The following is a 23,680-nucleotide window of genomic DNA, read 5'->3' on the forward strand; positions in this document are numbered from 1 at the left end:
GCCTCCCCGTCCATCACCAACTCCCGGAGTTCACTCAGACTCATGTCCATCAAGTCAGTGATGCCATCCAGCCATTTCATCCTCTGTCATCCCCTTCTCCTCCTGCCCCCAATCCCTCCCAGCATCAGTCTTTTCCAATGAGTCAACTCTTCGCATGAGGTGGGCAAAGTACTAGAGTTTCAGCTTTAGCATCATTCCCTCCAAACAAATCCCAGGGCTGATCTCCTTCAGGATGGACTAGTTGGGTCTCCTTGCAGTCCAAAGGACTCTCAAGAGTCTTCTCCAACACCACAGATCAAAAGCATCAATTCTTCAGCACTCAGCCTTCTTCACAGTCCAGCTCTCACATCCATACATGACTATTGGAAAAACCATAGCCTTGACTAGATGGACATTTGTTGTCAAAGTAATGTCTCTGTTTTTCAATATGCTGTCTAGGTTGGTCATAACTTTTCTTCCAAGGAGTAGGCGTCTTTTAATTTCATGGCTGCAGTCACCATCTGCAGTGATTTTGGAGGCCCCAAAAATAAAGTCTGACACTGTTTCCACTGTTTCCCCATCTATTTCCCATGAAGTGATGGGACCAGATGCCATGATCTTCGTTTTCTGAATGTTGAGCTTTAAGCCAACTTTTTCACTCTCCTCTTTCACTTTCATCAAGAGGCTTTTTAGTTCCTCCTCGTTTTCTGCCCTAAGGTAACTATTCTTAAACTTATGGACAGAGGTTCGTGACATTGTATAGGAGGCAATGATCAAGACCATCCCCAAGAAAAAGAAATGCAAAAAGGCAAAATGGTTGTCTGCCGAGGCCTTACAAATAGTGGAGAAAAGAAGAGAAGCAAAAAGCAATGAAGAAAAGGAAAGATATACCCATCTGAATGCAGAGTTCCAAAGAACAGCAAGGAGAAATAAGAAAGGCTTCCTCAGTGATCAACGCAAAGAAATAGAGGAAAACAACAGAATACGAAAGACTAGAGAGCTATTTAAGAAAACTGAGAAACCAAGGAAACATTTCACGCAAAGATGGGCACAATAAGGGACAGAAATGGTATGGACCTAACGGAAGCAGAAGATATTAAGAAAAGATGGCAAGAATACACAAAAGAACTGTACAAAAAAGATTTTAATGACCAAAATAACAACAATGGTGTGATCACTCACCTAGACCCAGATATCCTGGAGTGTGAAGCCAAGTGGGCCTTAGGAACCATCACTACAAACAAAGCTAGTGGAGGTGATAGAATTCCAGCAAAAAGAAGTCCTAAAAGATGATGCTGTGAAAGTGCTGCACTCAATATGCCAGCAAATTTGGAAAACTCAGCAGTGGCCACAGGACTGGAAAAGGTAAGCTTGCATTCCAATCCCAAAGAAAGGCAATGCCAAAGATGCCAAAGATGCTCAAACTACTGCATAATTGCACTCCTCTCACATGCTAGTAAAGTAATGCTCAAAATTCTCCAAGCCAGGCTTCAACAGTATGTGAACTGCGAAATTCCAGAGGTTCACGCTGGTTTTAGATAAGGCAGAGGAACCAGAGATCAAATTGCCAACATCTGCTGGATCATAGAAAAAGTAAGACAGTTCCAGAAAAACATCTACTTTTGCTTTATTGCCTATGCCAAAGCCTTTGGGTGAATCACAATAAACTGTGGAAAATTCTTAAAGAGATGGGAACACCAGACCACCTTACTTGCCTCCTGAGAAATCTGTATGCAGGTTAAGAAGCAACAGTTAGAACCAGATATGGAACTAGGGACTGGTTCCAAATTGGGAAAGAAGTGCATCAAGGCTGTATATTGTCACCCTGCTTCTTTAATGTATATAAAGAGTACATCATGCAAAATTCCAGGCTGGATGAAGCACAAGCTGGAATCAAAAGTGTCAGGAGAAATACCAGTAACCTCAGATATGCAGATGACATCACCCTTATGGCAGAAAGAAAAGAGGAACTGAAGAGCCTCTTGATGAAAGTGAAAGTGGAGAATGAAAAAGTTGGCTTAAAACTCAATATTCAGAAAACTAAGATCCTGGCATCTGGTCCCATCACTTCATGGCAAATAGATGGGGAAACAATGGAAACAGTGACAGACTTTTTTGGGGCTCCAAAATCACTGCAGATGGTGACTGCAGCCATAAAATTAAAAAACACTTGCTCCTTGAAAAAAAAGCTATGAGAAACCTCAGTTCAGTCTGTCGCTCACTTATGTTAGACTCTTTGCGACCCCATGAATTGCAGCATGCCAGGCCTCCCTGTCCATCACCAACTCCCAGAGTTCACTCAAACTCATATCCATCAAATCAGTGATGCCATCCAGCCATCTCATCCTCTGTCGTCCCTTTCTCCTCCTGCCCTCAATCCCTCCCAGCATCAGAGTCTTTTCCAATGAGTCAACTCTTTGCATGAGGTGGCCAAAGTTCTGGAATGTCAGCTTCAGCATCAGTCCTTCCAATGAACACCCAGGACTGATCTCCTTTAGGATGGACTGGTTGGATCTTCTTGCAGTCCAAGGGACTCTCAAGAGTCTTCTCCAACACCACAGTTCAAAAGCCTCAGTTCTTCTGTGCTTATCTTTCTTCACAGTCCAACTCTCACATCCATACATGACCACTGGAAAAACCATAGCCTTGACTAGATGGACCTTTGTTAGCAAAGTAATATCTCTGCTTTTTAATATGCTATCTAGGTTGGTCATAACTTTCCTTCCAAGGAGTAAGCGTCTTTTAATTTCATGGCTGTAATCACCATCTGCAGTGATTTGGGAGCCCCCCAAAATAAAGTCTGACACTGTTTCCACTGTTTCCCCATCTATTTCCCATGAAGTGATGGGACCAGATGCCATGATCTTCGTTTTCTGAATGTTGAGCTTTAAGCCAACTTTTTCACACTCCTCTTTCACTTTCATCAAGAGGCTTTTTAGTTCCTCTTCACTTTCTGCCATAAGGGTGGTGTCATCTGCATATCTGAGGTTACTGATATTTCTCCGGGCAATCTTGATTCCAACTTGTGCCTCTTCCAGCCCAGCGTTTTTCATGATGTACTCTGTATATACATTAAAGAAGCAGGGTGACAATATACAGCCTTGATGTACTCCTTTTCCTATTTGGAACCAGTCTGTTGTTCCATGTCCAGTTCTAACTGTTGCTTCCTGACCTGCATACAGATTTCTCAAGAGGCAGGTCAGGTGGTCTGGTATTCCCATCTCTTTCAGAATGTTCCAAAGTTTATTGTGATCCACACAGTCAGAGGCTTTGGCATAGTCAATAAAGCAGAAATAGATATTTTTCTGGAACTCTCGCTTTTTCCATGATTCAGCGGATGTTGGCAATTTGATCTCTGGTTCCTCTGCCTTTCCTAAAACCAGCTTGAACATCTGGAAGTTTATGGTTCATGTACTGCTGAAGCCTGGCTTAGAGAATTTTGAGCATTACTTTACTGGCATGTGAGATGAGTGCAATTGTGTGGTAGTTTGAGCATTCTTTGGCATTGCCTTTCTTTGGGTTTCCTGGTGGCTCAGAGGTTAAACCATCTGCCTGAAATGCGGGAGATCTGGGTTCGATCCCTGGGTCAGGAAGTTCCCCTGGGGAAGGAAATGGCAACCCACTCCAGTATTCTTGCCTGGAGAATCCCAAGGACAGAGGAGCCTGGTGGGCTACAGTTCACGGGGTCGCAAAGAGTCGGCCACGATTGAGCGACTTCACTTTACTTCTTTGGGATTAGAATGAAAACTGACCTTTTCCAGTCCTGCGGCCACTGCTGAGTTTTCCAAATTTGCTGGCATATTGAGGGCACCATTTTCACAGCATCATCTTTCAGGATTTGAAATAGCTCAACTGGAATTCCATCACCTCCACTAGCTTTGTTCGTAGTGATGCTTTCTAAGGCCCACTTGACTTCACATTCCAGGATGTCTGGCTCTACGTCAGTGATCACACCATCCTGATTATCTGGGTCGTGAAGCTCTTTTTTGTACAGTTCTGTGTATTCTTGCAACCAATTCTTAATATCTTCTGCTTCTGTTAGGTCCATACCATCCCACGTCCAAGGTAAGAGAAACCCAAGTAAGATGGTAGGTGTTGCGAGAGGGCATCAGAAGGCAGACACACTGAAACCATAATCACAGAAAACTAGTCATTCTAATCACACTAGGACCACAGCCTTGTCTAACTCAATGAAACTAAGCCATGCCGTGTGGGGCCACCCAAGACGGACGGGTCATGGTGGAGAGGTCTGACAGAATGTGGTCCACTGGAGAAGGGAATGGCAAACCACTTCAGTATTCTTGACTTGAGAACCCCATGAACAGTATGAAAAGGCAAAATGATAGAATACTGAAAGGGGAACTCCCCAGGTTCGTAGGTGCCCAAATTGCTACTGGAGATCAGTGGAGAAATAACTCCAGAAAGGATGAAGAGATGGAGCCAAAGCAAAAACGACACCCAGTTGTGGATATGATTGGTGATAGAAGCAAGGTCCAATGCTGTAAAGAGCAATATTGCATAGGAACCTGGAATGTCAGGTCCATGAATCAAGGCAAATTGGAAGTGGACAATGGGAGATGGCAAGAGTGAACATCGACATTCTAGGAATTAGCGAACTAAAATGGACTGGAATGGGTGAATTTAACTCAGATGACCATTATATCTACTACTGTGCACAGGAATCCCTTAGAAGAAATGGAGTAGCCATCAGGTTCAACGAAGAGTCCGAAATGCAGTACCTGAATGCAATCTCAAAATGATAGAATGATCTCTGTTCGTTTCCAAGGCAAACCATTCAATACCACAGTAATCCAAGCCTATGCCCCAACCAGTAACGCTGAAGAAGCTGAAGTTTAACGGTTCTATGAAGACCAACAAGACCTTTTAGAACTAACACCCAAAAAAGATGTCCTTTTCATTATAGTGGACAGGAATGCAAAAGTAGGAAGTCAAGAAACACCTGGAGTAACAGGCAAATTTGGCCTTGGAATATGGAATGAAGCAGGGCAAAGACTAATAGAATTTTGCCAAGAGAATGCACTGGTCATAGCAAACACCCTCTTCCAACAACACAAGAGAAGACTACACATGGACGTCACCAGATGGTCAACGCCGAAATCAGATTGATTATATTCTTTGCAGCCAAAGATGGAGAAGGTCTATACAGTCAGCAAAAACAAGACTGGGAGCTGACTGTGGCTCAGATCATGAACTCCTTATTGCCAAATTCAGACTTAAATTGAAGAAAGTGGGGAAAACCACTAGACCATTCAGATGTGACCTAAATCAAATCCCTCATGATTATACAGTGGAAGTGAGAAATAGATTTAAGGGACTAGATCTGATAGAGTGCCTGATGAACTATGGATGGAGGTTCGTGACATTGTACAGGAGACAGGGATTAAGACCATCCCCATGGAAAAGAAATGCAAAAAAAGCAAAATGGCTGTCTGAGGAGGCCTTACAAATAGCTGTGAAGAGAAGCAAAAAGCAAAGGAGAAAAGGAAAGATATAAACATCTGAATGCAGAGTTCCAAAGAATAGCAAGGAGAGATAAGAAAGTCTTCCTCAGCGATCAATGCAAAGAAATAGAGGAAAACAACAGAATGGGAAAGACTAGCGATCTCTTTAAGAAAATTAGAGATACCAAGGGAACATTTCATGCAAAGATGGGCTCAATGACAAACCTAGACAGCATATTAAAAAGTAGAGACATTACTTTGCCAACAAAGGTCCGTCTAGTCAGACCTATGGTTTTTCCAGTAGTCATGTATGGATGTTAGAGCTGGACCATAAAGTAAGCTGAGCACCAAAAAATTGATGCTTTTGAACTCTGGTGTTGGAGAAGACTCTTGAGAGAGTCCCTTGGGCTGCAAGGAGATCAAACCAGTCAATCCTAAAGGAAATCAGTCCTGAATATTCATTGAAAGGACTAATGCTGAAGCAGAAACTCCAATAGTTTGGCCACCTGATGGGAAGAACTGACTCATTGGAAAAGATCCTGATGCTGGGAAAGATTGAAGGCAGGAGGAGAAGGGATGACAGAGGATGAGATGGTTGGATGGCATCACCGACTCAATGGACCTGAGTTTGAGCAAGTTCTGGGAGTTGGTGATGGTCAGGGAAGCCTGGCGTGCTGCAGTCCATGAGGTTACAAAGAGTCAGACACGACTGAGCGACAGAACTAAACTGAACCGATAAGCAAGTAAAACAAAATCAAACAAAGAAAACCAATTCCATTTCTTAATTTGATGGCCCGGGTTTCTCTGGTGAAGCAATAGCTGAGAATCCACCTGCCAATGTAGGGGACATGAGTTCGATCCCTGGTCCAAGAAGATCCCACATGGAGCAACTACTGAGTCCAGATGGCCAAAGCCTGTGCTCCACAACCAAGAAACCACCACAATGAGAAGCCCAAGCACCACAATGAAGAGTAGCCCCTACTCACTGCAACTAGAGAAAGCTCTCACAAAGCAACAAAGATCCAATGTAACCAAAATAAACATCTTTAAATATATATATATAAGGTGATCCTACACTGACTTGCCTTCCTCTCCAATAAACAGGATCATGCACTCAACAGCTCAAGTCAGAAACCTAACAGTGAATCTTGATCCCTCCCTTTCTTCCAACCTTTTTAGTTCAATCTCCCACAAAATGCTGCTAATTCTATTTGCAAAATATATACCTGTCTGCAGCCATGAAGTTAAAAGATGCTTGCTCCTTGGAAGAAAAGTTATGATCAACCTAGACAGCGTATTAAAAAGCAGAGACATTACTTTGCCAACAAAGGGCCATCTAGTCAAGGCTATGGTTTTTCCAGTGGTCATGTATGGATGTGAGAGTTGGACTGTGAAGAAAGCTGCTGCTGCTGCTGCTGCTAGGTCGCTTTAGTCGTGTCTGACTCTGTGCGACCCCACAGACGGCAGCCCACCAGGCTCCCCCGTCCCTGGGATTCTCCAGGCAAGAACACTGGAGTGGGTTGCCATTTCCTTCTCCAATGCATGAAAGTGAAAAGTCAAAGTGAAGTCGCTCAGTCGTGTCCAACTCTTAGTGACCTCATGGACTGCAGCCTACCAGGCTCCTCCGTCCATGGGATTTTCCAGGCAAGAGTACTGGATTGGGGTGCCATTGCTTTCTCCGGTGAAGAAAGCTGAGCGCAAAAGAATTGATGCTTTTGAACTGTGGTGTTGGAGAAGACTCTCTTGAGAGTTCCCTGGACTGCAAGGAGATCCAACCAGTCCATTCTAAAGAAGATCAGTCCTGGGTGTTCATTGGAAGGACTGATGCTAAAGCTGAAACTCCAATACTTTGGCCACCTCATGCAAAGAATTGATTCATTGGAAAATACTCTGATGCTGGGAGGAATTGGGGACAGGAGGAGAAGGGGACGACAGAGGATGAGATGGCTGGATGGCATCACCAACTCAATGGACATGAGTTTGAGTAAACTCCGGGAGTTGGTAATGGACAGGGAGGCCTAGCGTGTGCGATTCATCGGGTCACAAAGAGTCAGACATGACTGAGCAACTGAACTGAACTGATACCTGTCTGTACCTTTGTATGTTCACCATGACCACCCCAGTCCCCCTTTTACTTTTGACTCTCTCGAGTCTATTTTTTGTCTGAGAGCCAGAGATATTTTTAAAAACATAAATCAGATGTCAGTCCTCTCCCCTGCTGGAAACCCTCTAATGGCGTTTCACAGTTGAAAGGTGCTAGGGGGTTTTTCAGGTTTGCTTTTTTTTTTTTGGCTCTGCAGCATGCAGCCTTCAGGGGGTCTGATCTATGCCCCTGCGATGGCAATATGGAGTCCTACCCACTGGACTGCCAGGGAATTCCCTTATGAGTATTTGTGTCCCTCTAAAACTCATGCTGAAAACCTAATGCCCAGGGTGATGATATTAATTGGTGGGACTTTGGGAAGATGAATGGGATCAGTGCTCTCATAAAAGAGGTCCCAAGAGATCCCTCGCCCACTTCCATCATATGAGGACACAGTGAGAAGTCGTCAGTCTACAAGTGGAAGAGGGCCATGCTGGCAGCACCCTAATCTTGGGCTTCCAGCCTCCAAAACTGTGAGAAATCCATTTCTGTTGTTTAGAAGCCACCAAGTCTGTAGTATTTTGTTACGGCATCCCAAACAGACTAACAGCATGAAAAAACAGGATAGAAGCCATACTCCTCTTGTCCTACTAGCTGCTACCCATCTCTTTCCTTCATTTCTTATACCCCAGCTCATCAACACCTTTGCTTTTTCCAGAACACACCAAACCCTTTCCCATCTCTCGGCTATAATATTGACCTTGACGTTCCTTTGTCTTGGAAAGCCTTTCACCGGCTTGGTGAGCATGTTACCATCTTCAGGTCTAGGCCCTAATAGCCCCTCCTCAGAGATGTCGTCCCTGACTATGCTACCTACAACACTCTTCCCTAGTTATTTCTTCACATCAGCCTATAGCAGCACTTATCACAATCTGTAACCGATTTTATAATTTTGTTTATTTCCTTTGCTAAAAGGCCCACAAAGACAGAGAGAATATCTGTGTTGTTCTCTGCTATGACTCTGGTGTCCAGCATAAAGCAAGTGCCCAGTAGACATCTGAATAAATTAAAAGATTAAAAGACATAACCAAATACTTAAAGCTTGCTCACTTACAGTATAGTACAATCAGCAGTAAAACAGATTTACCAAACAGGATCAAACACAAAAAAACCAGAAGGGAACGGTGGTGAGGGAAAGTCTACTCACTTTTCATTCCGACATCAGAGACTAAGAAAAGATACTGTCACACGTCAACATGAGCTGATGTTACCACATGACATTCCGCCTCATGCTGTTCACCATGAAAGCAGGGGACCAGGCTGTATTAATTTTCAGCTTCCGTGTGCAGCAGCCAGCACTCACCGCCTCCCCACTCTCCTGTTTTTCCTGAAGGAGGGGGAAGGCTCTGCTCAGGACTTACCAGCCATCACGGAATAGCTGAAATGCTCTGCTGCAGGATCTAGGTTCACAACTTGGACAGACCGATTGAGGGCTTCGCAGTGCTGCACCATGGTGGCACAGTAAGTGCTCTGTAACATCACAAGGCACGAGGGGTTAGAGCAACGCTCAGTACAGTGCTTACCCCGCCACCTCCAGAAGGGCTCTCCACCCACCCTGGGCAGTGTCTACTAAGCCCAAAACTATTCCTTCATTGACCAAGAAGCTAAAAGGCATTAGGCTGGGAGTCAGGACACCTGACTGGGCTATGGATCCAGACCTGGCTTGGACTCATGGGGAGGTGCTTTTGCATTCTCTCCCTACATTTTCTTGTCTCTAAATGTGATGGCTTCCATGATCACTAAGGCTCCTTACCGCTCTCATGTGCAACAAGCAGAATTTAAAGGGCAATTTTCTGATTACACTGTGCAGCATCTAACACATGATGTCTCCACTAGGATTGGTACAGTCCAAACAAAGCTTTAGGTAGGCTGGTTAGGGATGATGTATCTGAGAAGAGAGTATCTGAGCTGAGGGACAGCAATGCACTCGTCAGGCCAGCGGAATGCAATCCAAGATGAGAGAACATCAGGCCAATAAACAGCCTGGCAATATGCTATCAGTTTACACCTTCTGGTTTACAGAATTCTTCATCCCTCATATACTACATTAAGGCTACTTGTCTGTCTCTCCCACCCTCTATTTAAAGGCAGGGATGTGTCAGGAATTCCCTGGCAATCTGGTTAGGAGTCGGTGCTTTCACCACTAGGACAGGGTTTGATCCCTACCTGGTCTGGGAACTAAGATCCTACAAGCTGCCTGACACTCCCAATATATAAAGAAAGGTAGGGATGTGTCTTATTCAGTTTTATAAGCCTAGGGGCCATAACATACTTCCTAGGTGGCTCAGTGGTAAAGAATCTGCCTGCCAACGCAGGAGACGTGGGTTTGATCAATGTGTCTGGAAGATCCTCTGGAGAAGGAAATGGCAACCCACTCCAGTATTCTTGCTTGAAAAATCCCAGGGAGAGAGGAGCCTGGTGGGCTACGATCCATGGAGTTTCAAAGAACTGGACATGATTGAGCAACTGAGATGCACGCAGGAGTTATAACAGTACTTGGTACATAATAAGTACTTGATAATTATTTCTAATTGATTAATATGTTTGAATAAACTCCATCAGGGAGAGGATTTTTGTGTGTGTATTTTAGTCACTACACAATCCCCCAGAGTATTTCTGATAGTAGGCATCAAAAGTTTACAGAAAGATACTTATTTAACACAGTGTGCAAGTTAATCTAGCATATAAAAATAACCTCTATCATGCTTTTATCTTTCTCCTCAGTGACTTGACACACACTGTTCTCTCTGCCTAGGAGCCCTCTCTACATATCACATTGCATTTTAATTGACTAGTCACCTATAAGTGTGATAGTAGTCTACTATTCACTCCAGTATTCTTGCCTGGAGAATCCTATGGTCAGAGGAGCCTGGTGGGCTACCATCCATGGGGTCACAAAGAGTCGGACATGACTGAGCAACTAACACACATATACACATCCCAAATAGACTGCTGGCTCCAGGAAAGCAAGGGTCATACCATAGTCACATGTGTATCTCCTGCACCCAGAAAAAGCCAAGAATCAGAGGAACGAGTTTGTCAACTTAAAAACTGAAGCCACAAAACACTTTCACAGATTCCAGTGTTTCCCACACTCCTGTTATTTGATCAGTAAAGTCACAATTACTACCATATTTAAGAGCCTCTAATAGGATTTCCTTAATAGTTGCTTACAAGAAAAAACTGTATCTCTAACCAGAAAAACAGCTATGCTTATCATAACGTGAAGATAACCATAAAAGATAACACAACTTTAAAACATTTTTAGTTCTAGGTAAATATAATTGCCTGTCAAAAGCTCTGAGTCTAAGATCTGCTCTCAAAAAAGAGGAGAATTAAAGACGTGTTGAAGACACAAAGAAACGTAATGTCAAAGAATGCTCAAACTACCGCACAATTGCACTCATCTCACACACTTGTAAAGTAATGATCAAAATTCTCCAAGCCAGGCTTCAGCAATATGTGAACAGTGAGCTTCCAGATGTTCAAGCTGGTTTTAGGAAAGGCAGAGGAACCAGAGATCAAATTGCCAACATCTACCGGATCATCGAAAAAGCAAGAGAGTTCCAGAAAAACATCTACTTTTGCTTTATTGACTATGCCAAAGCCTTTGACTGTGTGGATCACAATAAACTGTGGAAAATTCTTCAAGAGACAGGAATATCAGACTATCTGACCTGCCTCTTAAGAAACCTGTATGCAGGTCAGGAAGCAACAGTTAGAACTGGACATGGAACAACAGACTGGTTCCAAATAGGAAAAGGAGTACATCAAGGCTGTATATTGTCACCCTGCTTATTTAATGTATATGCAGAGTACATCATGCAAAATGCCGGGCTGGATGAAGCAGAAGCTGGAATCAAGATTGCCGGGAGAAATATCAATAGGCTCAGATATGTAGATGACACCACCATTATGGCAGAAAGTGAGAAAGACCTAAAGAGCCTCTTGATGAAAGTGAAAGAGGAGAGTGAAAAAGTTGGCTTAAAGCTCAACATTCAGAAAACGAAGATCATGGCATCTGGTCCCATCACTTCATGGCAAACAGGTGGGGAAACAGTGGCTGACTTTATTTTTCTGGGCTCCAACATCACTGCGGATGGTGACTGCAGCCATGAAATTAAAAGATGCTTGCTCCTTGGAAGGAAAGTTATGACCAACCTAGACAGCATATTAAAAAGCAGAGATATTACTTTGACAACAAAAGTCCATCTAGTCAAAGCTATGGTTTTTCCAGTAGTCATGTATGGATGTGAGAGTTGGACTTAAAGAAAGCTGAGCACCGAAGAATTGATGCTTTTGAACTGTGATGTTGGAGAAGTCTCTTGAGAGTCCCTTGGACTGCAAGAAGATCCGACCAGTCCATCCTAAAGGAGATCAGTCCTGGGTGTTCATTGGAGGGACTGATGTTGAAGCTGAAACTCCAATACTTTGGCCACCTGATGAGGAGAGCTGACTCATTTGAAAAGATCCTGATGCTGGGAAAGAATGAAGGCTGGAGGAGAAAGGGACGACAGAGGATGAGATGGTTGGATGGCATCACCGACACAATGGACATATGTTTGGGTGGACTCCAGGAGTTGGTGATGAAGAGGGAGGCCTAGCATGCTGCGGTTCATGGGGTTGCAAAGAGTCAGACACGACTGAGCGACTGAACTGAAGACACACTAGCACCAAACTGATGATTTCATCTCAATGCAAACTGAAAGAAAACTGAAAAGGGAGCGACTTTCTCAATATATGATTCAATGTTCATTAATGTCAGGCGTATTTCCTAGGTACACCACAAGTCCACGTCTCAAGTTCTGAGAAACAGTGATTAACGAGACCCCACCTTAAATTAACCTCCTGGGTTAAAGACACGGGCAGATTCTGGAGTTACACAAAACTGGATTCAAATTCCAGCCGTCACTTACTAGCTGTGCGATCTTGAACAAAAACTTAAGTCTCATTTTCCTTACCGGCAAAGTAGCAGTAACAGGACTTAACTCACGGGGTTGTTGTGGAAATAGTTTAAGCGCAGTATCTGGGGCTTAATTATGCAATTAAAAACTAGCAACTATCACTAATTTCCTTTCAAAAGAACAACAAAAAGGACAGTGAAGCCCAGGCTGCAGAAGCGAGCTGCCCAGGTCTCAGGGTCCCCAATACAACCTCCAGCCCTTCCCTCAGGACGCGAACCTCCCTACCTCCCACAAACTTCGACATTTCCCTCCTTAGCCTGCCAAATCCTTACCTTCCCGCTGCCGGCGGGGCCCATAACCAGTTGAGCGTACCGAGGCATGGTAGCTCCCCCGGTTCCTGACGCCTCCAGTCCCACAGACTTAGAATCTGACCACCACGCTCCCTTCAGCCTTCGCGCGACGCCCACTAAGTTCCGGGAACACGAAGTAGAAACCAATCGCAATCCAACTTCCTTGGCTTCTTCTGTTCTGCCACGCCTCCGACTACGGAGCGTCCCGAAGGCCAAATCCCAGGAGAAACGCGTTTTGCCAAAAGTCCAGGGATGTTTTGCGCGTGCGCAGAAGTAGTTGGCGGAAATCAACAATTGGGATTCTGGCAAGGTCTGGTTGCCTTGGTGATAACGAACAACCGACAACGCTCCGCATGCCTCAGCGAGGTGCTTTGGTCCTTGGTTTGCGTACTGCTGTTTGACCTATATGGTGACCCTCAAGATTTGCAAATTTGCAGAGGGTCTGGATACTAACGTGAAAGGAACCTTTCATTTTAGAGGGAAATTATACTTCCTTTCTGCGACGCATCCCTTCCACAAAAAGACGCAAATGAACAAACGCGTAATCAACTAATGAACTCCCGCCCCTCCCCCAACTTAATTCCAGGATCTTGGATCTGCCCTCTCCGCTTTCCTGAAGCTATTCGGGCAGTGTCCGGACTTCATCAGAGGGGCTAGAATCCGGCGTCTGCCTCTTCACCCCCAATATCTCCCGGCCTGACGCACACGTGCTAACAGGGGAGGGGAAAGGGGAAAGCTTCTCTCGCAGAGAGCTCGCGGTCAGGGCACCCGGGAGGAGATGCCCAACCAAGGTCCAGTGTCCGGCCCTTCTTCCGCAGAGCCGCCCGCAGTGGCCAGGGCCGAGGGTGGCGGCGGCGGGTGAGGCTGCGGGGCCCTGGGGGATTTGGGAGGATGGCCGTCAGCCCTGGGTCGTGATCCCGGGGTAGAGGAGGGGGTGGGAGCTGGCTGGACTGGTCCCTAGTGTACTGAAGTGAGAGGAAGGGAGAACCTTTGTTGTGGCCGACTCACAGTTTAGGGGACGGGCTTCTGAGGAAAGCTGAGGACAAGGGTTGGTGCAATGACTGACTAAACGCAGTGACTGCGACAGTCGTCTGGGTGCTTCTTGTGTCCCAGGGGGCGCTGCGAAATCTGCTTGAACGTTTGCCGTCTGGCCACTGTATTTCTACAAAAAGGGGTTGGCAGGCTGGGGGTAGGGGGTTAGGGAGGCACCAAGGGAAGAGAGGCTCAAAGGAGCGCTTCCAAGTCAACAAATCATTTCCCTGTGTGACATGAGTCACCTTTATGTCAAATTGAGATTCAAAATCTGTAATGAGACAAGTTTTAGAGGCACCTTGAATTTGGCATTTTCTTCACTCAATAGTTCCTTTTTCATAAATCCATTCTGAGCAGGTTTTTACTTTTTTAACTGCTTAGTGGAAACTTTTTTGTATTTTAATTTTTAATTGAAGAATAATTACTTTACAGTATTGTAATGGTTTTGGAGAAGGAAATGGCAACCCACTCCAGTGTTCTTGCCTGGAGAATCCCAGGGACTGGGGGAGCCTGGTGGGCTGTTGTCTCTGGGGTCGCACAGAGTCGGACACTACTGAAGTGACTTAGCAGCAGCAGCAGCAGCAGCAGCAGCATTATAATGGTTTCTGCCATGGGTTTTTACTATTATTTTCTGGACGCTGAAGATAGTTGGTGAAATTACTGTTGGAGGCAGTACCTCATCCCTTGCATCAGTTATTCCCTAAAAGTGAGAACTGCTGGATGTTCCTCTCAAGCCCATAGTCATGGCTCCTGCTGCACCCATGGCCATCTTTAAAAATAGATATATGTGTTTGGTGCATTGATGACTTCTAAAGACGGGATGGTACTATGTTCCTCTTTTCTGTTCCTCAGAGTGTTTAGCAAAGTTCTGGATCCTAGTATATCAGAGCATCAATGAATTGGTCATTGAAAAAAATTGTAGGAAGAGGAAAAGGGGAGTGTTTTGTCTCAATTTGAGAACAGAAAAAATGAACTGTACAAACATTCTAGACCAACTTAGTTCCAGTACACTGTAAATTACATATAATAATTTTATTAAGAATAAAAGAAAATATCATGGATAGCACAGAAGCCCAATTACTTCATTGAGCTCAGTGTAGGAATTAGATTCTGAGACTGTAAAAGTAAGGCCAAATCTGGCTAAAAGTAAATCCTTTATATAAAAGTAAATCCTTTATATAGACTTTGAAAAAGCTTGGAGTCATTAGGATATAACAGAATAATAGGAGAAGGCTTTGCAAGGCATTATAACTGATGGAAATGGAAAGTAAAAAGCATATGTAATACTGTCCTTATTTTTCATTTAAAATAGTTTATCTAATGCTTATACAACTTTCAATTGTTACATATTATATACATCCTTTTTTTCTTAAAACAGATCAGCTGGACATTCTTATTACCAGAATTCCAAAGGTACTGGTGAGTATATAAAGCAGATAATATGCATCGATAATATGCATCAATAATGTAGCTAAGAGAAATAAATTTTGCTATAACTACTAATACAATGGAGTTTCAAAAAGTCTTTATTAGCATCTTTGGTAAACTCAGTTTTTAAGATTTTCAAAGAACAATCCAGCAGGTCTTTGTCTCCTGCTAAGATATCTCACATCAGGGACTTCCCTGGTGGTTCAGTGGCTAGGACTCCATGCTCTCAGTTCAGGGGGCCCAAGTTTGATCTCTGGGCAAGAACTAGATCACATATGCTGCAACTAAGACCTGGAGCACCCAAATAAAATACCACACATCAAAAGAGTATTTCAAAATTGCAGAAAATCTGAAAAGAACTGTTTATAACTGATGTTGGTTGAGAGGACAGAACATAACCTGGGGTTTATATTAATACAAAGATTGAAGGAAAAAATTCTCAATTGTACAACTTCAAAGAACATAAAATATTTTTCAATGCTATTGTTTTCCTCTCACTTGAAATTAAGGATATAGCTGCTGGAGGTAAGAGGTTAAGACAGGCCCCCAAAGACCTCTCACTAACTTTTTGTGGGTGAGCAGTTTCAATTCAAATGATATATAAAACTTGAATTCGCTTTGCTTTTTCTTGGAAAATTTATAGTCCTTACAGTTACCTAGGAAAAACACACATATTTGTGTGTGTGTGTGTATATATCCACATAACTTTATTTTATATACATGTGGTTGTTTTAAAATGGAATTGCTGAATCACATGGCAATTGTTTTATTTTTTGAGGAATTGCCATACTATTTCCTCAGCAGCTGCACCATTTTGTATTCCCAGCAGCAACACACAGAGGTCCAGTTTCTCCACATCCTAGCTAACACTTGTTTTCATTTTTTGATGAGAAGGAAATGGCAACCCTCTCCAGTATTCTTGCCTGAGAATCCCATGGATGGAGGAGCCTGGCAGGCTACAGTCCGTGGGGTCAAAAAGAGTTGCACACCACTGAGCGACTTCACTTTCACTTTCTCTCACTTTCATACTTACGAAGTGATATCCCATTATGATTTTGATTGCATTTCCCTAATGATTAGTGATAATGAACATCTTTTCATGTGTTCATTAACCACTTGTATGTCTTCTTTGAAGACATCTAAAGTCTATTTAAGTCCATAGCCCATTTTCAGCTGGGTTGTTTGTTGTGTTTAACTATTGTTTTTAAAGATTTCATTTTCTGTAAAGAAATGCTAAGCTTCTGAGGAATTAAATTTTAGTCCCAGTTCTAATATGCACCTCAGAACTATTAACAAGGACACACAAAATATATTCTTAGATAATTACTCTACACTTATGACTTGAAAAGGCTTAAAAAATAAACTTTTAGTATGTTGAATTGCTGTTCGTTTTTATTATTACAAATTCCAAATTATGTTTTAAGGATCAATCATAATAATGTAATTTCTGGATGATTTTGTATTTGTTGGTAAATTAGCTAGTCCTTTAGTATGCAAATGTAGTTCTTAGTTATCTGTACTAACCATCCAATTTCCCCAAATCTTGAAGAAGTAACTAAATTTAAGGTTTAATATGTAAAATTACAGTGGCTTTGTTATCAATAATAATGGAAACAAAACTGTGCTTATTTAGTTTACCTAGTACAGATTTTTAACTTGGAATTTATTCTGCCAGCTGTTTGTAATAGCCCCAAATGGGAAACAACCCAGATTTCCATCAAGAAGTGGATGGATAATCAAATTCTGATATAAACATGCAATGGAATAAAACCCAAGAATAAAAAGGCACTATCTATTGTTACACATTACATAAATAGATCTCAAAATAATTAAGTTAAGCGAAAGAAGTCAGACAAAACCAGAATATATACTGTATATTTCCATTTATAGCAAACTCAAGAAACTAAGCTATAGTGATAGAAAATGCATCAGTGGTTGCTTGGAAAGAGGAAGTGTATGGGGAGGATAGGAATGTAAAAAAGTGTTATTTTCTGATTAAACTTTGCCAGGCACTGTTTTTCCCCAAACTGCTAGTAATACTGAGTTATCTTAACATATGTGAAGCTAAAAACTACTTTCCATTCTTCTGCGAAAACATCTCAACTTTTATTTTTATTAAAGGCAATTATTTTAATCTACCTACATCATATTTGAAACAATGAAATAACTGAAATTATGTAAAAATAAGTTTTAATAAATTTCTGCAAAGCTCTTCATTTTAACACTGCCTTATTAAAGGGACAAAATGTGTGTTATTCTATGTTGTGTCTAATATAAAATTTTGAAACTACATACTGAAGTTGAATGATAAAATATTTTTGAAAATCTTTTAAAAGCACAAGTCCTGCATGTATATTCCTGTTTAGTATTGTCTGACAAACAATGAACTAAAGAAGTATACTGTCAATAGTTTGCATCTCAGTTCAGTTCAGTCGCTCAGTCGTGTCCGACTCTTTGCGACTCCATGAATTGCAGCACACCAGGCCTCTCTGAGAGTCCCTTGGACTGCAAGGAGATCCAACCAGTCCATTCTGAAGGAGATCAGTCCCGGGTGTTCTTTGCGGGGAATGATGCTAAAGCTGAAACTCCAGTACTTTGGCCACCTCATGTGAAGAGCTGACTGCATTGGAAGACTCTGATGCTGGGAGGGATTGGGGGCAGGAGGAAAAGGGGACGACAGAGGATGAGATGGCTGGATGGCATCACCGACTCGATGGATGTTGAGTTTGAGTGAACTCCGGGAGTTGGTGATGGACAGGGAGGCCTGGCTGTGATTTATGGGGTCGCAAAGAGTTGGACACGATTGAGCGATTGAACTGAACTGAACTGAACTGAAGGCCTCCCTGTCCATCACCAACTCCCGGAGTTCCCTCAAACTCATGTCCATCGAGTCGGTGATGCCATCCAGCCCTCTCATCCTCTGTCGTCCCCTTCTCCTCCTGCCCCCAATCCTTCCCAGCATCAGAGTCTTTTCCAATGAGTCAACTCTTCGCATGAGGTGGCCAAAGTATTGGAGTTTCAGCTTTAGCATCAGTCCTTTGCATCTCAGCTGAGTTCAAAATAATTTTGTCCAGATGCAATGATTATATATAGTAAATATTTATAAATGTCTTCGATTTTTTGTGTGCTCTAAAACCACGTGGCAATCATAAAGTCTCTTCAAATTTAATAGTTTGACCAAAACTAGTACTCCAGAATAATCACTCACACATGTAAACAGATAAAATTGTTGTGAAACCAGTCTTTGCTAATGAGATTCACATTATAATGTCCTTGCCTACAGACAGAATCAAAGATGGACACAAAGTGAACTCACCTAGAGCCAAGCTGCAAGAGTTATGGAAAATGCCTCAAACAATTCACACCCCTAAGTCAAAGCCAGAGCCTTTCTTTCTAAAGGTATGCTAACTAAATACCAATATTTTATTTAAATGCTAATAGTCTTTGTATTCAGAGTTGAACTTTTTATTGAATCTAGTTAAGAGAGTAACTGGAGAAGGAAATGGCAACCCACTCCAGTACTCTTGCCTAGAAAATCCCATGGACGGAGGAACCTGGTGTCCATGGGGTTGCAGAGTCGGACACAACTGAGCAACTTCATTCACCCACTCAAGAGAGTAAAGCACTGTAGAACACAGGTACACCCAGCACATTGTCTAGTGAAGTCACTCAGTCGTGTTTGACTCTTTGCAACCCATGGACCGTAACCTACTAGGCTCTTCCGTCCATGGGATTTTCCAGGCAAGAGTACTGGAGTGGGTTGCCATTTCCTTCTCTAGGGGATCTTCCCGACCCAGCGATAGAACCCAGGTCTCCTGCATTGCAGGCAGACGCTTTACTGTCTGAGCCACCAGGGAGGAGTCCATAAATATCTGCTGGGGTGGGCTGCGGTCTATGGGGTCGCATAGAGTAGGACACGACTGAAGCGACTTAGCAGCAGCAGCAACAAACTCATTAATCAATGCAAGAATTTTATCATTATAGATTCCCTTTCATAGGAATATTTTCATGCTTTATGAGACTTTGGCTTTAATGTATATTTCTTCACTCAGGAAGCTTAGTGCCCCAAGCACAAAGATGCCAGAGCAAAGTTCCACTCTAGAGATAGAAACCCAACCTCATAAAGATTTTGCTCAAGGACTCTAAAATTAAAAGCAAGCAAGAAAATGGCAACAAGTATTTCATGACTGTTGATCTGTATTATCCATTAAAGATCATAGCTGCCAGAATTAACCTCTCTAGAGCAATGTAAATTACGATTAAAGAGGTGTGCAAATTGGTAAATTTTGAGCCAGATTAATGTAGTTGAATTTGCATAAGTAAAATGTACAGATGGTATGACCCTCCTGAACATTTCATCCTTTCAGATATGGAATATTGCCAACCTCTGTTCTACAATACAGCCTATACATTTTGTCTTTTAGCATCCAGACCTCACCTTAGTCGAGAAGCGCTACCTGTGTAGCATTGCTAAGATCTATAACGCAAGCTATCTGAGGACTTTAATGAAGAGGCACTACATGCATGTCATCCAGCGCAGCTCCCAAAAGCCAGGCAGGTATACCTCCAGGTAGTTTCTCAATAGTTCTCACGAGAAACAAGAGAGCATTCTAACAGAGGTGATTTGTATACAGGTGTCCTCACTCATCACAGGGGCCACCTCAGTTCTCGTTCCTCACAGAAGCAGCATTACCCCTGTACTACATGGCGACACCAGCTGGAGAGAGAGGACTTGGGACCTTCTAACATTGCAGCTGCATCTGCACCTGAGATGATACAACATTCGCTTTGGCGACCAGTGAGAAACAAAGAAGGGTCTGTTTCCTTTTGTTTCAGAGAAAAAATGTACCCCCAACTTTACTTGAAGGGTAGCTAAATGATGTTATTTCTCATGCTCCTTATAAGTTCACTTTAAGTTCAGAATAGGTTGGACGAAGGCACAAAAGAATACTATCTTATGGCCTCTTTATTGAGCTGACTGGGATATGCTACTGCTTTTTTTTTAATATGTGTAACTTTATTTATTTTTGGCTGCACTGGGCCTTTGTTGCTTTGCATGGACTTTTCTCCAGTTGCAGCGAGCAGGGGTTACTCTTCGTTGAAGTGCACCGGCTTCTCATTGAGGTGGTTTCTCTTGTTGAGCACAGGCCCTTGGTGCACAGGCTTCAGCAGATGCAGCAGGCAGGCTCCAGTAGTTGGGGCTCAGGGGCTGAAGAGGGTGGGCTCAGTAGTTGTGGCTTGTGGAATCTTCCTGGACCAGGGATCGGATCTATGTCCCCTGCATTGGCAGGCAGATTCTTAGCCACTCTGCCACAAGCCCTGCTACTGCTTTTAGAAATTTTGTGGAATTGTAAAAATTTTGATCAGCTAGAACCCTTTTAAATGATTCCCTCTTAAATTCAAAATAATACAAGCTCTTCCAAAAGGAGAAGTATACGGTGGCTTCTGCATAGGGGAATAGAATACTATAAACCAAAAAGGAAAAAGAGATTAAGATGCTTGATTATTCAACCTATGCTACAACTGATAGCTTTGCATCTCAGGGTTAATAAGTTATGTGAGAATTCAGGGGCTAAAAGGGTCTCTTTGGTGATGTCAGCAGCTTAATAAAAATTTGTATGGTCTTCCACATATATTAGACAACTGTGCACTTTGCTAGTTCCAATTAAGATGCTTCTCTTTCTTACAGTTTAAAAACTGGATATGCATCTAAAACAAGATGTAAATCATTGAAGATTTTTAGAAAACCAGGCAGACTGTTCATGAAATCAGGTAAATGTGGAATTTTTAATATATGTTTTTAAAGATGTTATGCTTTAAAAACATTAAACCCAATATAGCTCCATTTCTATTAGAGAAGACATTAAAAATTTTGAAGTGTGATTTGCTTACTGCTCCAAACAAAATGTGAAATCGATTTCTGTTTCCACATAAAAGAACAGTGGTCAGGAAAGTTAAGATTCAATGTATTTCTGAGTAAAGATATTAGAGTCAAGGCCAGAGACTTAACAGAGAATGAAATTTGTCAGAACTCAGAGCCATAAACATGACCTTTTCATGCCACAGCACTTCTTTTATGAGATAGTGTAATTTTTTGACAGATAGCATTGAAAACATTTTTTTGGCTACTTGTGCAACATGAGAGATCTTAGTTCCCTGACCAGGGATCGAACCTGTGCCCCCTGCAGTGGAAGCAGTCTTAACCACTGAACCACCAGGGAAATACCCTAATAGCAAATTTTGTATGCATCAAATAGTTAACAAAGGGCTGTATCACCTATACCTTTTTGTTTAATATTCAACAAGCCAGAGGAAGCAAACCAACATTAGCAAAATTTTGCAGAGCTACTCAGATAAATCCACATTTAGGAAGGACTGGCTTAAAGGATCCTTCTACCCCAAGTATGACAAAATGAAAACGGCAAGAGGAAGGAAGACTGAATGCTCAGAGGTATTTCTCAGAATTGATAAAGTGGAAAGGATTAAGTGCAAGTTAAACAGTTACCTAGTTACTACCACAGTAAGAGGGAAGTGGGTAGGAAGTAGGGAAGTTAGGCCTTCTGAACCCCTATCCCACTGCTGTGTGACAGCACCGCCCAGCTCTGCTGTAAATTACCATGCTATGCCTACCCAAGAAATGAGGGAAATGGCAGGGTAGAACGTAAGTATGGTTCCAAAAAGAACACCCGAAGGAAACCACAGACAGAGGAAAAGTCCCTGTGGTCCCAAGAGAAAAGAAACAAGAAACTTAAGGAATGGAGAATACTAAAGCTATAACTTCCCCCAGTGAAAAGATTTTTGCAAAGCAATGGGAAAACAGGACTTAGTAGCAAAGAATTTGCTATAATACAACCTGATTAGAATACAGTATTAGGCAACTTACTTTTAAAAAGTGAGATATTTAGGGGGAGGGGGAAGTCATGAAATTTTGAAAATTACAGGAAGTTTATGGCAAATGCTTATTAATAAGGTAGGTAATTTTGAAGCTTGTTCTTAAATACAAATCTCAATTTTCAGGATGAAATACTTTATTTCCAAAACAGACATTATAGACTCTTTATTTTCCCTTCAGTTTCTACAAATGATTCTGAATCATACATGAATGAAGAAAAAAAGGAAGAAGATTTACTAAATAAGTGTATGCAATCAATGTCAATTGAAGAACAGGGAGAACATCTGATGTTAACTTGACAACCTGAGTATTGATGATGTGCCAAAGGTGGGGGAAGGGATTGTGAATTGTGTCCTCTCTCTACATTTAAGGCAGTATTGTTACTCAAGTAATTTTAGCTTGTTCAGAAACTTTTGCCACAACATAAAAAGTCTGATGTAGTTTCATGCACTACTGATATTTATGTAATAAAATTTATGTGTAACACATGCTTGTATTCCTAGATACAATTAAAAGTTATTGTCACCTAAAATCTGAATTATTTTTCTTTAAAGCTGACAAATGCATTGTATAATTCTATTTACAAGTCCTAAAATAGCAACATTAGAATATCCTAGAAATATTTTCCTCAGGCTGAGGAAAACTCTGAATATCCTGATATAGAACAGCCTTTGATAGAGATAATACCCTGCCTTGTAGAGGTGCTCAATAAGTATTATTTTCTTGAACTAAAAACAGAAACATCAATTTGCCCTATTTTATGAAAATTGCCAAACACTTGGACTCTCAAACTAAAGATTTAAGTTTTAATACAACAGTACAACAGTTGTACTAACAAAAGAACTAGTCACATTACATTTTCACTCTAGTGTTCTTACCTTCTAAACATCAGTTTAAAAAAAATTTTTTTTTAATTTTTTGAGGTACAGTTGATATACAATATTATGTAAGTTTCAGGTATACAACATAGTGATTCACAATTTTTAAAGGTTATACTCCATTTTTAGTTATAAAATATTGGCTATATTCCCTGTTATATACTATATCCTTGTAGCTTATTTATATTTTAAGTTTGTACCTGTTGATCCCCTTATTCCTATCTTGCCTCCCCCCCTGTAACCACTAGTTTGTTCTCTATATCCATGTTGCCTTTTTGTTATATTCACTAATTTATTTTTTAGATTCCACAAACAAGTGATATCTACAATAATCTGTCTTTCCCTGACTTTATTTAGCATAATACCCTCCAAGTCTATCCATGTTTCTGCAAATGGCAAAATTTCACTTTTTTTAATGGCGAGTAATATTCACATCTTCATCCATTCATATGTTGATGAACCCTTAGGTTCTTTCCATATCTTAGCAATTATAAATAATACTGCTATGAATACATGTGCATGTTATCTTCCTGAATTAAACATTAATGTTTGCAAAATTTTGTTGTTAAAACTTAAAAGAACAGGGCATTTAAAAGCAACAGTCTGAAAAAT

At 41.8% G+C, this 23,680-nt stretch overlaps 2 protein-coding genes across 4 annotated transcripts in view; one reads left to right on the forward strand and one right to left on the reverse strand.

Annotated features, from left to right (window-relative positions):
• GPN3 (GPN-loop GTPase 3) overlaps positions 1-13,030 on the reverse strand; it is a 21,854-nt gene extending 8,824 nt beyond the window's left edge. Inside the window, exons 1-2 of one of the 2 annotated variants that reach the window (XM_069557861.1) lie at positions 12,821-13,027; positions 8,946-9,054 (exon numbers count right to left, since the gene is read on the reverse strand). In XM_069557861.1, coding sequence (XP_069413962.1) covers positions 8,946-9,054; positions 12,821-12,868 — 157 coding nt within the window. In that variant the 5' untranslated portion in view covers positions 12,869-13,027. Of the gene's footprint in view, positions 1-8,945; positions 9,055-12,820 lie in introns of both variants that reach the window. The other variant, XM_069557862.1, reaches the window with a different exon arrangement.
• Positions 13,030-22,722, forward strand: FAM216A (family with sequence similarity 216 member A). Of its 2 annotated transcripts, none has more exons than XM_069557865.1 (7): positions 13,030-13,696; positions 15,249-15,283; positions 18,582-18,697; positions 19,723-19,852; positions 19,933-20,113; positions 20,988-21,070; positions 22,371-22,722. In XM_069557865.1, exons 1-7 carry the CDS (start codon positions 13,617-13,619, stop codon positions 22,487-22,489), a joined length of 744 nt encoding a protein of 247 aa, XP_069413966.1. In that variant the 5' UTR covers positions 13,030-13,616; the 3' UTR covers positions 22,490-22,722. The 2 variants fall into 2 exon arrangements, with proteins under 2 accessions (XP_069413966.1, XP_069413965.1); XM_069557864.1 differs by having other exon boundaries at positions 13,104-13,696; positions 15,249-15,289.
• Positions 22,723-23,680: the final 958 nt, after the last annotated feature.

Source organism: Ovis canadensis, chromosome 17, assembly GCF_042477335.2.
Source record: "Ovis canadensis isolate MfBH-ARS-UI-01 breed Bighorn chromosome 17, ARS-UI_OviCan_v2, whole genome shotgun sequence".
Lineage (NCBI taxonomy): Eukaryota > Metazoa > Chordata > Mammalia > Artiodactyla > Bovidae > Ovis > Ovis canadensis.

Bases quoted from the DNA above. Each gene is read 5' to 3' on its own strand.
- FAM216A (XM_069557864.1), top strand. From the start codon at position 13,617: ATGCCCAACCAAGGTCCAGTGTCCGGCCCTTCTTCCGCAGAGCCGCCC. The intron at 15,290-18,581 runs GTGAGTATATAA...CCTTGCCTACAG, and splicing joins CCAGAATTCCAAAGGTACTG to ACAGAATCAAAGATGGACAC. The intron at 18,698-19,722 runs GTATGCTAACTA...TTTGTCTTTTAG, and splicing joins CAGAGCCTTTCTTTCTAAAG to CATCCAGACCTCACCTTAGT.